Here is a 15,740-nt window from a genome sequence, read left to right as displayed (position 1 = left end):
GGCCGCGGGGACCCCGCTCAGTACGCGTCCAGACACCCTTGCGAGCAGACGGGGAACGGACTCTGCACTCACCCGAATATCACAATTTCGATATCACAAATTCAGAAAAACGTCAGCTGTCAAAAAGATATTCAGGAACTGCAGAAATTTGAATTTTAACAAAAAAATCAAATACAAATGTTGAAAGCTTGAATCTATAACTGAAAAAGCTCATTTTCAGAATATAGCATATTAATAATATGAAAGACAAATCACGTGTTTACAAAATCTTGTAAACTTTAATAGTGAAGAAAATCACCATGATTCACCCCATAATCAATATAAATAAATAAATATATTTTTTTAATGAAAATACCCATTTCAAATGAATACAAAGTGATTTTAAGTACATTTTTTAAAACATCATAAAGTTATTGGAAAAAAAACATTTCAAAATTAATAATAAGTGATTGTACGTTTTTTTCAATATATTAAAAGAATATTGGAAAAAACCATATCGAAATTTATAGTAAGTGATTTAAGTATACTTTTTTAATATCACATACCATATATGGTATAGTAGTATTGAAAAATAACATTCATAAATTCAGTTTTCATAGCCGGAATGGACTGGTAATTGAATCGCAAAACCTGCTATGAACATGTCAATGACGGGCAAGATGCCCTCCCACCAGGAGCACATAAAGAGGCCGATGAACGCGTTCATGGTGTGGTCCAGGGGCCAGAGAAGAAAGATGGCGCAAGACAATCCAAAGATGCACAATTCGGAGATCTCAAAGCGTCTAGGAGCCGAATGGAAACTACTCACCGAAATGGAGAAGAGACCCTTCATTGATGAAGCCAAAAGATTAAGGTTAGTGTGTTTGATTCAAAGATTATATTTATTTTTTTGTTATTTATATTTTAGTCATTTGCCTCCTCCTCCTCCGTAGTGTAATGCACGCTTGGCTTGGTAAAAAAATCATCTTGCACTTAGCAATTTACTGTAATGCGGTAAAATAGTGAAACAAAGTACGTACATTATGATATTTGAGGTCAATATATGGTATATAATTTAGTAATAATGATAGTAAAAAAAGAAAGTGTTTAGCTATCGTGCTGGAAGTCCGGGCTCGATTCCCAGGGGGGTTCGAATAAATAAAAGGGATTTTCGCACTCTAATATTTATTCAATATTACCCTGGGTTGGTAGTAAAGCGGAGGGCTGATCACATTTCCTTCATGTGTTAATGATCAAGACTGCGTTTTTATGATCAGTGCCTTATGCACCATCGGGTGCGGATGAGGATTGATGCGTAAATATATTTGAGAAAAATATATATTTATGCATATATTTATTTCTCTTTTTCTTACCCTCATCCGCACCCAATGATGCATAGGGCAGTGTATCTTTTAGACGTAGTGTTATCTTGATCGTTACTTACATGAAGTCAAGGTGATCACTCCTACGCTTCAGATTTCAGTCCAGTGTAATATTAAATAAATATTAAGGTCTTAAATCACATAAATTCATTTTATTTATTTTATTTCTGGGAATCGAACCCAAGACTTCCAGCACGATAGCTAAACACATTCATTTTTTACTATTATTATTACTAAATTATAAACCATATATTGACCTGAAATATCATTCTGTACGTAGGTTGTTTCACTATTTTACCGCATTACAGTAAATTGCTAAGTGCAAGATGATTTTTTTACGAAAACGGCGCTATATAAATTAACTAAATAACAAACTATCACGCCGCTTCACCGCAAGGGTAGGCAGAGATAATTGAACGCCATCTCAATCTGTATTTGCAAACAATCTTCGCCTCTTCCACTTTCATACATCTCCTCACACATACCCGTCGATTATTCCGATATAAATTCACCATTTTATTATAAATGCATTGCCAAAGGCTGTATGTATCATACGATGGATCTTTTCAATTACTTATTTAATATGTATGGCTTAAAACCATTGTTGACAATATAATATATGAACATGAGAAATTCCCTTTCTTTGTTTGTATGATTTTATGCATAATTTAAGGATTTTTTCTGTTCTTAAATTACTTAATATATTTGTTAAATGTGACTTCTTAGTAGTCAGGTGCATTATCAATTTTACATCACACAAACATTAAGATTCACTGCATTTCTATACCAATTGTTGAAAATACCATCTGTCAAGAGAATCGTCTTATTTAAAATCATCTGGCAACAACATTTGAACTATAAGTTTTGAAATAAACTGATAAGATTCATATCCCTTGGCTGAAAAATCATACTTAAATTTCAGAACAAGTAAAATGAAAGAATCTTAGAATGTTTTTTTCATCTGTCTCTTACCCGCATACAATGGTGCTTAGAACACTGCATCGCATTGACACAGTGTTATCGTGATGATTAATTATACGACGGCAAAGAGAGTACTGCGCTTCAGGTACCAGACCGGGGTGATACTGAACCAATATAAGAGTGAAAAATAACTTCATAACATATACATACCTACTTAAATTATACCTTTAAAAAATATATCAGAAAAGTAGATCATGTATTTACTTGAGTAAAATAATTATTTTTTAACGAAATTGGTTGGGTGAGGAGAAATAGAGGAATTTCTATCATGATTACTTTTTTAACTAACTAACCTCCTCAGGGGTCTTCTCGCTTCTCCTCAGGGGTAAGCAGAATGAGACTCCTGTATATTTGAAACACTTGATCATCCCAAGTTATCCTCAGTCTTCTTCTGCTTCATAAATTTATTTTACTGTTCTTTACGCATTTGATTCACATGCCCAAACCATAGCAACACACCACTCTTATTATATCTATAATGCTTATCTCATCCTTGCATTAATTCCTTAAATCACCATTTGAACATTTATCATACACTATTTGCCGCGTATTCGTCTCAGTGATTACATTTCGACTACATTCAGTCAACTTTCATCATTCTTTTACCAACTTTATGCAACTTTTTTATTTTAAATTATTATACGTCGATACAATTTTTTATGATAATGTTAAGGAAAATTTTAGTTTAATAACCTGCCGACAGAGAGCCTTAGTTTAGATATAAATACTATTTTTCTTAAAAAGCGACAATGTTAAAAATTATGATTAAATCCAGTCAATTGGGAAAATGGTATTTCTACAAAATAATCTTAAATTAAATACGAAAGCAAGAGTTTATTTTTAAAACTATTTCTTCTGTCATTTTCGAAATATCCATAACCTGGATTATTGGATTTAAACTTTTCTTATCGTGTCTTATGCAAATAGGAATCTTTTAAATTATAAGTAGGTATTTCACTACTCTAAATTTATGTAAAGCCAAGCATATGTTTACTTTACATAAGAAGCATTTTTATGTATAGTATGCATTACATTACTTATGTATCTTACTCAGTGGAATACATTTCATAAAGACATATGATATAATTAGTTCCTACCCTGGTTTAGTGGGGAAATATAGAAAACTGTAATAATAAAGAAAATATGCGTTTGATTCCGCATTTTAATGAAATTCCTCATTTGAAATAAACTATCCATTTTACTGTTATCGCGAATCATTATAATTTTTTTATTAATTTTTATATAATTGAATGAAAACAGTTGGTCACCAATACTTTTGACTCCACATTTACACTTAAAAACCTTTACGTCCCTTGATTTTACATCGACTATAGCAATGCGAATATTTAATGCTTCCTTTTCTCTCACAGTAAAATAAAAAATATAAATTTAAAATCATTATTTTGAATATGTCAATTATGTAAAAACTATCATTTCTAAATTAAAGAATGCATCGAAACACGTGTCACATTAAATTGTAATAAATGTTGGGCCCTATTTACCAGTGAAAGTGAAATAAAATTAAATAAATTTCGTGTATTGTTTAATTTTAGGGTTAATTTAGATACTGATATTATTCATTATAATTGTTTATTGTTTATTCATTATTCTTAAAGGACTATTTTGGTAAAAAAATATTGTTCCTAAATAATGACACTTTGACTTATATAACTTGTGAAATAGTTTCCAAATAAATAATAATTTTACTATTTTCTGTATAATATTTTTAAACCAAAATAAAGAAGACTTCTGCATAAAATAATCTTCTTTATTTATTTTCTAAAACCAGTCTTACTCTTAAACATGTTTTGTTTTCCAGTTGTAATTTTCTGTGTTTCACGTAATAAATACGTATTACGTTGGATCGTAATTAATTAAGAAGTTGCTGGAACGTCTTGTATTTTTCATTAACTCGTATAATGGTCCTTCATGATAATAAATACTCCACCATCAAATTCGATCGTACCATTCAACATTAAGCACCTTATATTAAAACATTTACTTAGCCCTTCATCTTAAAAAGATATAAAAATACTGTATATGAAAAGCAATTAATAAATACATTTTTGTAATGATAATTTTTCCTTAAATTTAATAGTACTATTTTAACTAATATTGAGAAAATATTAATTTCAGGTTATAATGATATTTAATAAGCGAAAAATATAAGGGGTGACTTAATACGCTTAATACCCACATGAATATAAAGTGAAGAAATTTGGATGAAAGAAATGATGAAGACTTATTTTTGTAAAAAAGTAAAAATAACCGCCAATAAAAGAGTTATAATAAATATATATATATATAAATCCGAGAGTGAGAGATGCATGAGAACATTTATTTTTCTTAACGTCCCGAATAATTATTTATTTGTCACCTCATGATCGTCTCATATCAAAGATTTTGCAGATACCTTCACATATATTAATGACGAATAAAGATGTTATATTTAAATTGTTTTTATAAATCAGAAGTGAAGAATTGATACATTGTTTTTATTAACCAAAAGTAAAAGATTGATACCTGCAAAGTGGCCGAATCAATTAGTGAAAGAAATATTTTCAATTGAGTATAGATATCTACTGAATATATCCCTAGGCACGATAAAATAGGGGGGAATCAAGGTAGAGGACGACTAAAAAGGGAATTACGTAGAGCAGTTTTAAGAGAGAGAAAAAAATCTACAAAGATCTGTAATATGTACTTATTGATCAGAGATCAGTCGAAATTTTTTGCAAGAGAATCTAGTTTTTAAATTTAATATATTATACGGCAATGGTCTTTTATTAATCGAGAATCCAAAAAATATTATTATTATATAAATATATTCTAGTTATATTACTAAAATAGTAGCTTGATAATGTCATAACGAGGCGAAATTTTTTTTTTACGTTTCTTTAATAATAAAATACAATTAGTTAACTTTAAAAATCAGTCTTTGATTTGAATGTTTAAATTACACATAATTTGAAATATAAATTACCAATTTAACACCAAATGAATAAATAATACTATGGTTAGTAAAAAAATCCATACAAAATAATCACGTCAAACTATTTTGTTTGTATTAATACGCACGTATACGTATTCACTTTTTGAAGAAGATTTTCAATTACTTCCCATATTACGAATCTCATCCTTGCGCAAACAAAGCACCCTTAATTATCACCCTCTCACAACTTTATTACTTTTCATAACTATTTACAATCCCCCCTTATTCGGCGTACAACCGAGCGGACAAAGAGTTGCAGCGCTCACAGATATAAATCACGATAGTTATAATATGTATTTGGGCGGCACGCGGGTGAATTGATAAGAAGCGTGCCGCCCTGGCGGTTATCGCCGCCGCCCAGGGCAATAAAAGAGAGCTCATCTGCCGCCCTCGCTAATTTGTCGGGGCTAACGCGCCCCTAGATGCGAATTATTTGTAATAATATGTCCCTATTCAGGCACCCCATTGTGCGGGGAGATAGACATTGTTTTAGGCAAACGACAACCTCTCCGAACTGAGAATGGCTTCGTAAATACACCTTATAAACAATTAAATATTTAAACTTTAACTTTATCTAACGTACCGGGCTCGGGTGTGTTAGGGTTGCATAGCCATCGAACGCACCGTAAACATGATTTTAAAATAAAGTAATTCTATATATATTGATGAAATTTTGACGTTGTGTCGAAATTTCAATGCAATCGGTGAGTAGGTTTTTTAAGATTCTGTACAAACAAACATTTTCATTTTTATTTATAAAGAGATCCGTAATTTTGTAAATTTGACGGGTAGTTATGTTTTTTTATTATGTTTTTTGACGGGTAATAATGTTTTTTATTATGTTTTTATATAAAGTAATAAAATACAAATTTATCTATTTACTTACAGATAAACCAATGCACCTTAATAAATTCATATGTACAAAATATTTAAATGATATGTAAGTTGATTACATCTTTTTTATTCACTTCATTGCCAACATTTTATCTACTCATAAATGAAAAAGAAATCCATACGATGAGTGTTTGTTTGACTTTAGATAAGAAAGTTGAATCATTTGAAAAATGTACAAAAATAGCAGTATTATATTAGTTTATATTTGCATAATATAACATAACGATTAATCAAATTATATAAATTTAAAAATAAACATAACTTAAGTTAAAGGCATTGTATAGCTCAACTACACGCTAAACAATCCTTACATAATATGTAAGGAATGTTTTGCATATAGTTGCATATTATGCATATTATACCTTTAAGAATTACTATCACATATCACAAGAAAGCACCTACCATCAAAACACACAAATCATAATTAACACATTTTATGGCGACAGACGACCACAAGATCCAAAATACACAATCACATCAAATAAAACTTATGACATACCTTTTATAGCCAAAATAACTTTGATTATTATGCAATAAAGTCTATATGATGTATCAACATTTAAAGTTCCTCAACTTGAAATGAAGAGTTTATTATTTTTAAAGGAAAGAAGATGAAAGTCTGAGCTTCCTAGGGCTTACGACCTGGCATCTTCTTTCGTACATAAACGATAGACGCGACATCTTAATTTAAGACACTTATAATTTCTATCTTACTAACTATCAATCACGCCGCCTCCCCTTTTAGAGGTACACATAGAGAATAGAACCCCACACCAATCGGACATTGAAAACAATCTCATCCTCATCCACATTCATACAAACCTAAACTGACCATCACGCCGCTTCCCCGCAGGGGTAGGTAGAGAGAATAGAACGCGGCATCACTGTCTTTGCAAACATTTTCGCCTCTTCCACGCTCATGCTTCATACATTATTATTATTATTATTACGACTCCTAACCTGACCGCTTTCAAGTATTGTGCATACCTGATCATGCCAAGTTTTCCTCGGTCTTCCTCTGTTCCTTTTTCCAATTACATTCGCCTCATAAATTTGTTTTACCGTTCTTTCCTCACTCATTCGTTCTACATGTCCAAACCATCTCAACATACCTCTCTTAATTTTATCGATAATGCTTAACTCAGCTTTGCATTCCTTCCTTATTTCACTACATTCATGCATATCCTCATATATACCCACTTACCCGATTATTCCGACTCTTTCAACTTTTAGAAAAACTTTCATTACTTTTACGTTTTAAACGACCACTTTCAAGTTTAAGAAATACATACTTGATCATCCCAAGTATTTCTCGATCTTCTACAAAACCCACATTTGCCTCATAAATTTGTTTCACTGATCTTTCTTCACTCATTGGATTCACATGCCCAAACCATCGCAACACACCTTTCTTAATTTTATTCATAAAATTCTTATCTCAACCTTGCATTAATTCCTTATAAAACCATTCGAACATCTATCATAAATTGTTTTGGTGCACTGAGAGATCGAATTTCGACTGCATTTAGCATACTTCTTTTGCCAGCTCCATCCTTCACTTCCGTACATTAGGGTTGGAACCAGGACAGCTGAGTCCATTTTCTGTAAATGTCTTTTCACTGTTTCGTGTCTGTCTGCTGTGCTGGTCGGGGTTGTGGGCGTCTGTGTACCGGCCAACGTCGAGTCGGAATCGGATCTAGCTGACTAATTGAACTAAACACTAATCCCTTTCACTGCCTACACTGGGGTACTTCTAGAAAATTTGGTGATGGACTTACAATCTTGTATTTATTTAGATTGGCAGTGACAGGTATATTGAAAGCTTTTAAATGTAAATTTACAGTAAAATCGGGACGCAATTTTATATTTTTCACATTTTCAATAAATTTCGCAACTTAGTTAAAAAAAATTGCTTAGCAAGAGCAGATCTGTCAAGAAGCCTAGATGCTTCTGTATCAGATCTGGGCATGCGGTGGGACAGCTTTCAATATATAGGACAGCTAAGTACTATGAGTAGGTAACAATCCAATATGCACTTTCACTTGGCCTATTCAGTTGAGGGATGGGGGGTGTAGTAGCAAATGAATACATTTTAATATTATTGAAAGGGTCGAGGTGTGTGGGCTGTAATCACTACATTTGAGAATAATGCGTTATGACAGTTAGCGGAGGGTTTAATTGCTACCCACTGAGTGGAAAAGACGTGATTACCCCTCCGTTAGGGTGTATTTAATACTAATAGAGTACAAGGGATGATTTATAAACCAAACACGATTTTTAAAAATTGAAATTAAATTTTACTGAGAAAATGTTAATCACAACATTGTGCGTGTGTTCAAATTACAAATCTGGGTTTCCTCCATTTATTATAACATTTTTAAATTTTTTGATATATCATCATAGATTAAGAAAATTATGTAAATGTATTTACAGGTACAAATTAAAATACCAGGTAAATGTACCAGGTAAAATATGTACATATTTACATGTACCTATGACCTGGCTAGTTTATGATAGGTCATAAGCCCTGTAAATAACCGGACTTCCATATTCCTTTTTCATCTGTGTTCAGAAGTCCAAAAAATTTATAAAGTTATTTATTGTTTCGGCATTATTTATGTGGTATGATTAAATTTAAAATATAGTGAAATTGTAAAAGAAAAACACTTGTTTTTTTACCACAGTCGTCATAAAATAAACTCAAGTGGTTAAAAAAACAAATGTTTTTCTTTTACAATTTCGTCATGTCTTATCACAAAGTGAATGCCGAAACAATTATTAAAATATAGCACTTGTATTTAATCATTTGAGTATTACATTTTATAACGACTGGTTTCGGGAGCTATAGATGCTTCCATCTACAGGCATAAATATAAAGTGTTTTATTTATGTCAGCATCTGATGACAGCATCTGTAGCATCCGAAATTCGTCCTGATAAGTTATAATACTCAGGTGGTAAAAGAAATGTTTAATAAAGTGCTAGTTTAATCCACCGGTTTTAAAACGTACCCATTCCTTCGTCAGGACAATCACTAATCAGCATGCAAAAAATGCTACACGTTTTACATCTCAACACAGATTAAGGACAATAAAGAAGTCTGTTTGTTTACAGAGTTAACGACTTGTCATAGACTATTTAAGTGATCAATTCACACACGTGCAACATTCACCGTTCTACCCATCATTGACAACAACACTTCTCAATTTTTTGAAACTCCTAGTTAAATCATTAATCTCATCATACTCATGTACATATAACTCATGATAAGTAGAGAAAACACACATTTATGAACAAGTTATTCGACCAATATATAACCAAAATATTACCAATTATTTTTTTTAAATGACTTCATTTTGTATATTTTTTGAAATATATACCTGTAAAAGTACCGTGTCACCAATGATATGGAATCCTTTAGAAAACTGTTATTCAGATTAAATAAACAAAATTCCCAGAATGTTGAATTCATCGTACCTACTAAACTGGCGTTATTTACATTTCCTTGGATACCTAATCTTTACATAAACACGTTATTCTTATCATTTATTGAAACTATTGAATGTTACTATTCATATCTACAAATATTTGAATACCAGTATCTACCCATGCAGAGGCGATACATTCAAATACATCAATTCGCTTTTTGAAAAAATCTTCAAAAAACATTTTGATCATTTTTTCAAAGTTCAAGCCTGAAAACAATTGATATATTTATTGATTTTTTTGGAAATTGTAGGCAATACATAAAACATATAAAAATAATTAAATTGACGATAGTAAAAAGCCAATAAAACAATTCCACTTACGAGTATTTATTATGAATATTTTGTTATATATTAAGAGAGAAAAAAGAAGAGAGGGTGGGTGTGTGCAAGTGTATGTGAGGGTGCGTATGTGTGTGAGGGTGGTAAATGTAACACTAATTACATGAAATATTAATTGAAACAATTTGAGTGTGTCCAAATACTTGTTCACAGATCTTAGTATCCCCAATTATTTTTTACATTTTTGACATCTCAATATCTCGACATCGCAACAATAAATTGAGTAGTGCGGTTGTCAATCATGGTTAGTATGGGAATGTTACACATGTGTAAAGTGATCACTTAACCAACTTATGACAGATCATAAGCCTGGTAAATATTCAGATTTCCGTATTCTACTTCATCTCTGTTGAAATGTCAAAAATGTAATATGAATAAATTTACGTTTATGCGTATTCACAATTGCCTTTAAAATTTGACCATGTAACAAAAAATAAAGGCATATCCTCACCCCTTGTATCCTACCCTCATACAGTTAAAATCATTATATTTTGTTGGGAGTTTCGCTGCGCTTAACACTCATGTGTCAAAAACTGCTAGAGAACGTGGTCGTCATTCTTCATTTTTAACGAGATTTTCAATGCTAATTTATGAAATTCAGTTTTCTATTTTCTGTACCTATCGATGAGAACTTCTTTAGTTCTTGAAACTAGTCGTGTTTATATTAACAAACTAAAAAGTAGTATTTTGTAAGTCTTATTCTTTATACTTAAATCATCATGTTATTCATGTGTATTCATTTTTATTTATTGTTTCGGCATTAACTTTGTGGTAAGACATGACTAACATGACATGACATTAACCTTGACTAACCCCTTCCCTTTACTTTCCCATCTCCTTATTTATAGAACAATTTTATATTTTATATTTTAGTTATTATACAGACCTGAATGATGGAAGTTTAACTTCTGAAACATGTAGCCTATAATAAAACTCAAGTGGTAAAAAACGAAGTGTTTTCTTTAATCATTGTATTCATTTTTCATGTCACAAATGAGCCATCTTGGATGTTTTTAAAAATTTTAAGTGTATGATTAATTTCATGGTTTATCATATTTTAATTGGACTATATGTATTTTATAAGGGTTAATATAAGTATATTTTAGAGAAACCATATAATTTTAAAAATTTAAAAATAAAATGGTATTAATATTTTAAAAATTAGTAAATAATACAAAGAGAGCACTTGAATAAAATTCTCTGAATCGGTAAATAAGACATTCTTATTACCCGCGAGAAACTTACAATATCGTGATCATAAAAACCTTTAAAAATCCATTATCTTGTCCGTAGTCTATCGATTATTTATTTAACCGTATTTCTTTATTTACAATGGAATCAATATTACAATATTTATAACCACATTTTATCATTCCCACCTTGAGCAAACATTTCCAACAAACAGGTAACGCTTCAAAATTTATACTTTTATTAAATCAACATACCTTTTCTTACTGAGAGATAACCCATTCTACAGCGGACAATCAGTTACCTACAGCACGTAACCTTATAACTTCTAGGATTATCTTTTCTTCTACAAACCCTTATTCACACCCAATGGTTCATAGATCACTGAATCGTAATGACGCAGTGTTATATTGATTGTTACTCATATGAAGGCAAGGTGATCTTCAGGTAATATAATATTAAAGAAATATCAGAGTGAAAAAATCAGTAAAACTCTTTAAAATAGTGTGATGATTTTATCGCCACTTCATCATTTGTTACAAAAAGTAGTTTTTTTCATTTCGGGAACAGAAATCGTACATCAGATAAATAACACGATAGTAACTTGGTAATTTTGGTATTGTTACTTTTAACCCGTGTTACTTTCACCCCACCTATAATATTTTGAAGGAGTGAACCAACACACTAGGATTATATCTTATGTATACTCGTATAAGTTAAATTATTTAGTTTTTTTTCTTGTCATATGGAGTGAAGATAATTTTGTCACTTCATCATTTGTGGCAAAAGGCGTTCTTAAAGCCATTTCTTTGATTCGGGAACAAAAACCCATTTTGTTCGATTAATAACACGGTAATGGCATCGTTATTTAATAATTAGCATTAGCGAAAGATGAGATAACTTGTTACTTTTAATCCGCGTTACTTTCAAACCCCGTCTCTCCTATCCATAATATTTTAAAACGTGTTTTTAAAATTTTTTTACCAATTGGTTGAATTATATATTTTTATTATCATTAATTTAACGAGTGTTCTTACGTGATTTCCACAATTCGAACGTTAAATGAATAATGGTAGTAGTAGATATCGTTATCGTAGGCATGCTTCCACTCTGCAAACATTTCTCTTTAGTAGCAATCTAGTAAATAGTAATTTGCTCTTACCACAATTCAGCGTCACGCAATTCTATCCATAAGTGGCATTATGTATAGTACAGCAACCGAATATTCGAACGAATACGGTGAGCGCATGTTAAAACGGCGATACGGAAGGCGAAATTCGCAAACAAGTCACGCCCGTAGCTCTGTCCTATTATTATTATCCGAATAATATTCAAAATACACCATTTCATCCGAATAATACAACAACAAAGGTATTATTTGCGCAATAAAGGGAGTATTTGTCGCAACGAGCAGCCGAACCGAGCCGCTACAGTCGAGCCGGGACTACAATGCAGAGCCAACAATGGGCAGATTATTGCATTGTGCGAAGAACAATCGGCTGACAGCGGCCGCTCCGACGAATAATCCCATTTCGATTTTCATTTAATTTTTACTCATTGTTCCGCCTAATAGACAAGGCGGGAAAAGTCGAAAGGGAAGAAGTCGCCAGTGTGAGTGCCCATTGTCGCCACTGTTCTCCGCCATAATTACCGCTTTAAGAGAGATCGGTCACTTCCTCGCTCGACTAATACGGGGCTTTTAACCTTTTTAAATATAAAACTAAACCAAGTACCCATCACGCCGCTTACGCGCAGGAGTAGGGAGAGACAATAGAACACCACACCACTCTGTCTTTCAAACATTCTTAATCTCCTTCACATTCATGGATATCCTCATACTCACCCGCCTGTTATTCCGACTCCTGACCTGGCCGCTTTCGAGTATTCGACATAACCAATCGTGCCTAGTTTTCTTCGATCTTTCTACCCTTCTTTTTCCAACTACATTCGCCTCATAAATTTGTTTAACTCTTCTTTTTTACGTTTGATTCACATGCCTAATCCATCTCAACACCTTATCCTTATTTATTTCAGCCTTACGCGCTTCCCTTATGCATAAACCATTCGAACATCTATCTTTCATTGTTTTACCGCACTGAAAGATCGCACAACATTCATTCGTGCGTTTATGCAGTTTATGTATTGTTTCGGCATTTGCTTTATAGTAAAACATAATTAAATCGTAAATAAAAACACTTGTTTTTTACCACTTGAGTATTTTATTTATTGATAAACTACGCATGATCTTTTTTTAATATTATTTTCTTTTTTTCCAGAGCCCTTCACATGAAAGAGCATCCCGATTATAAATACCGTCCGCGGCGTAAGCCCAAGGCGCTCATGAAGAAGGAGCCTAAGTTCGGTTTTCCAATGTCGTCTCTCCTCTCGCCCGTCCCGCGGCTGTTGGCCCCCGCCCCTCCGTCGCACCATCCCTTCTTCAACCCGGACGGGAAGCTGGACTTGTCGCGCTCCCTGTTCCCTCCGTTCCCCTACCCGTTCTACCCCTTCGGGCCCAAGCTGCCCGGTGAGGAGCTGGCCGCGGAGCTGGCCCACCTGGGGGCGCTGTGCCCCGGCGGCTGGTGGAGCGGCTCATGCGGCTGCCGGCCGCGCACGCCCCCCTCGCCGGGCCCCGAGAGGCCCCTGGTGGTCGTCAGGCAGGAGGAGCCCGAGCAGGAGCCCCCGCAGCACGTGATATGAAGGCCGCTCCCGGTGCTCCCCGCGCGGGGGGCGCTGGGCATGTGGGGCTGCTACGACAGGGCCGGGCCGTCTCTCGAGAGGCCCCCCTCACGCGAGAGCAACTAAAGCAAATTATATTCCTTACAAAGAATATTCTAGTCGATTAAATGCAAAAATCAAGACTACAATGTTTTTATCCATTAATTTTAACTAAACATTTTAAATTTCTCCAGTAGGTACTTACTTGCATAAAATAATTAATATGCATATGAAAAGGCCGTTTTCTGATAGATGACATTAGCTTTTGTACGTGCACGTACTTGAAGAACGCATTGCTTAGTGCTTATTTATTGCTTTGGCGTTTAATTTGTAGAACTCCATATTAATTTATGTATTAATTATTAAATCAAATACAGATTTTTGGAGTCTACTAAGTTATATTTTATTGTTTAAAAACACATAAAAAGTAATGCTTTTATATATCAGCTATCAAACGCATGACAAGTCATTCATTTGCAGCTTCAATAAGCATTTTTCTCATACACTAAAATTTCAATGTTCCCGCCAAAAAGTGCATTCTCAGGAAATTTCGCTTTTCACAAAAAAATGCTGCTAAAGTGCATAGAACATGAATAAGAACATGCTCTGTTAGGAAAACACAAAAATATGGGGTTGTTCCGGGTCAACCATCAACATCACAAGCAAAACAAAACATCCATGGAGAGAAGGTTTTGATCTACATCTGGTGGGATCAGAAAGCTACTGTGTATTTTGAGATTTTAAAACCTGGTGAAACAGTTACTTCTGATCGCTACCGACAACATCAATCTGAATCGAGCTTTGAGGGAAAAACATAGTGAATGGGCCAACAGACGCGGAGTATGTTCTGTTGGCCCATTCAAAAGTGATTTTGCTGCACGACAATGCCGCACGTGGCTAATCCAGTCCAGGAAACGTTGGAAGCACTAGGCTGGGAAGTCTTACCCCACCCCTCGTATTTATTAGACATAGCTTCTTCAGATTGCCATTTATTTTCTTCAATGCAACATGGACTGTCGAAAGAGCACTTCGGTTCCTACAATTTCAAAATTGGAAAGTGCAATGGATTTCCTCAAAAGATCAGGATTTCTTCTAGCACTGATCCCGTGCTTTAGTTAGTAGTTAGCGACGGCAATTATTTTGATTAACGTTTTATTTCCCTTCGACACTGAAACAATATGTTAAATTTAGCAAAGAAACGGCACTTTCATATGCGTACACCTAATAATTACTTTTTCACGTACTTCAATAGATCCTTTTTATTTCAAATATATCTAAGTACATATATTGTGTTTATATTATTATATATTATATGTATGGTTGATTCACTCGATAACAGTAATTATTTTAAATTTTCAACTAATTTTTTATCTCTTTTGATGACAAATCAAATCTTAAAGGAATTCTTATTAATATTGTAGTCTAGCTTTGTTTATCACCGTAATATTATGGACTATTTAGACACTTGTTCATAAGTAGGTAGTGTTTTTTGTTGACCATTGTATTTAAGATCTGTTAATAATGAACATGTAAATAATATAAATACTGTTAAGAAGTTATGAAGTAATGTAGAGCAGTGGTTAAAATGATGTGAAGTTAAATCAATTGAAGTCTTGTAAAAATTATCATTCATTTTTGTAATATTCCATTAGTATGAAAATCAAATTTATTGAAGGTTCGTCCAAAACCGAAGTGGTTTCAAAAGTGCTAGAATGGGGTACGTTTGATAATCAATTATATAACAGCGTAAATCAAACAAGTCGAAGTAGATCACAGTTTGATA

General features: G+C 33.0%; 1 protein-coding gene across 1 annotated transcript; it reads left to right on the top strand.

Moving 5' to 3' along the window:
• The first annotated feature begins 629 nt into the window (after positions 1-629).
• Positions 630-14,147, top strand: LOC148306504 (transcription factor SOX-14-like). The gene is made up of 2 exons (XM_088264932.1): positions 630-853; positions 13,519-14,147. The coding sequence occupies exons 1-2, from the start codon at positions 636-638 to the stop codon at positions 13,937-13,939; spliced, it is 639 nt and encodes a 212-aa protein (XP_088121058.1). The 5' UTR covers positions 630-635; the 3' UTR covers positions 13,940-14,147.
• Positions 14,148-15,740: the final 1,593 nt, after the last annotated feature.

The sequence above is a fragment of the Brachycentrus maculatus genome, unplaced genomic scaffold (assembly GCF_059751285.1).
Source record: "Brachycentrus maculatus isolate JH-2025_06_01 unplaced genomic scaffold, ASM5975128v1 h1tg000240l, whole genome shotgun sequence".
Classification (NCBI taxonomy): domain Eukaryota; kingdom Metazoa; phylum Arthropoda; class Insecta; order Trichoptera; family Brachycentridae; genus Brachycentrus; species Brachycentrus maculatus.
The sequence above is the reverse complement of the archived record's forward strand: the minus strand, read 5'-3'. Positions and strand labels throughout refer to the sequence as shown.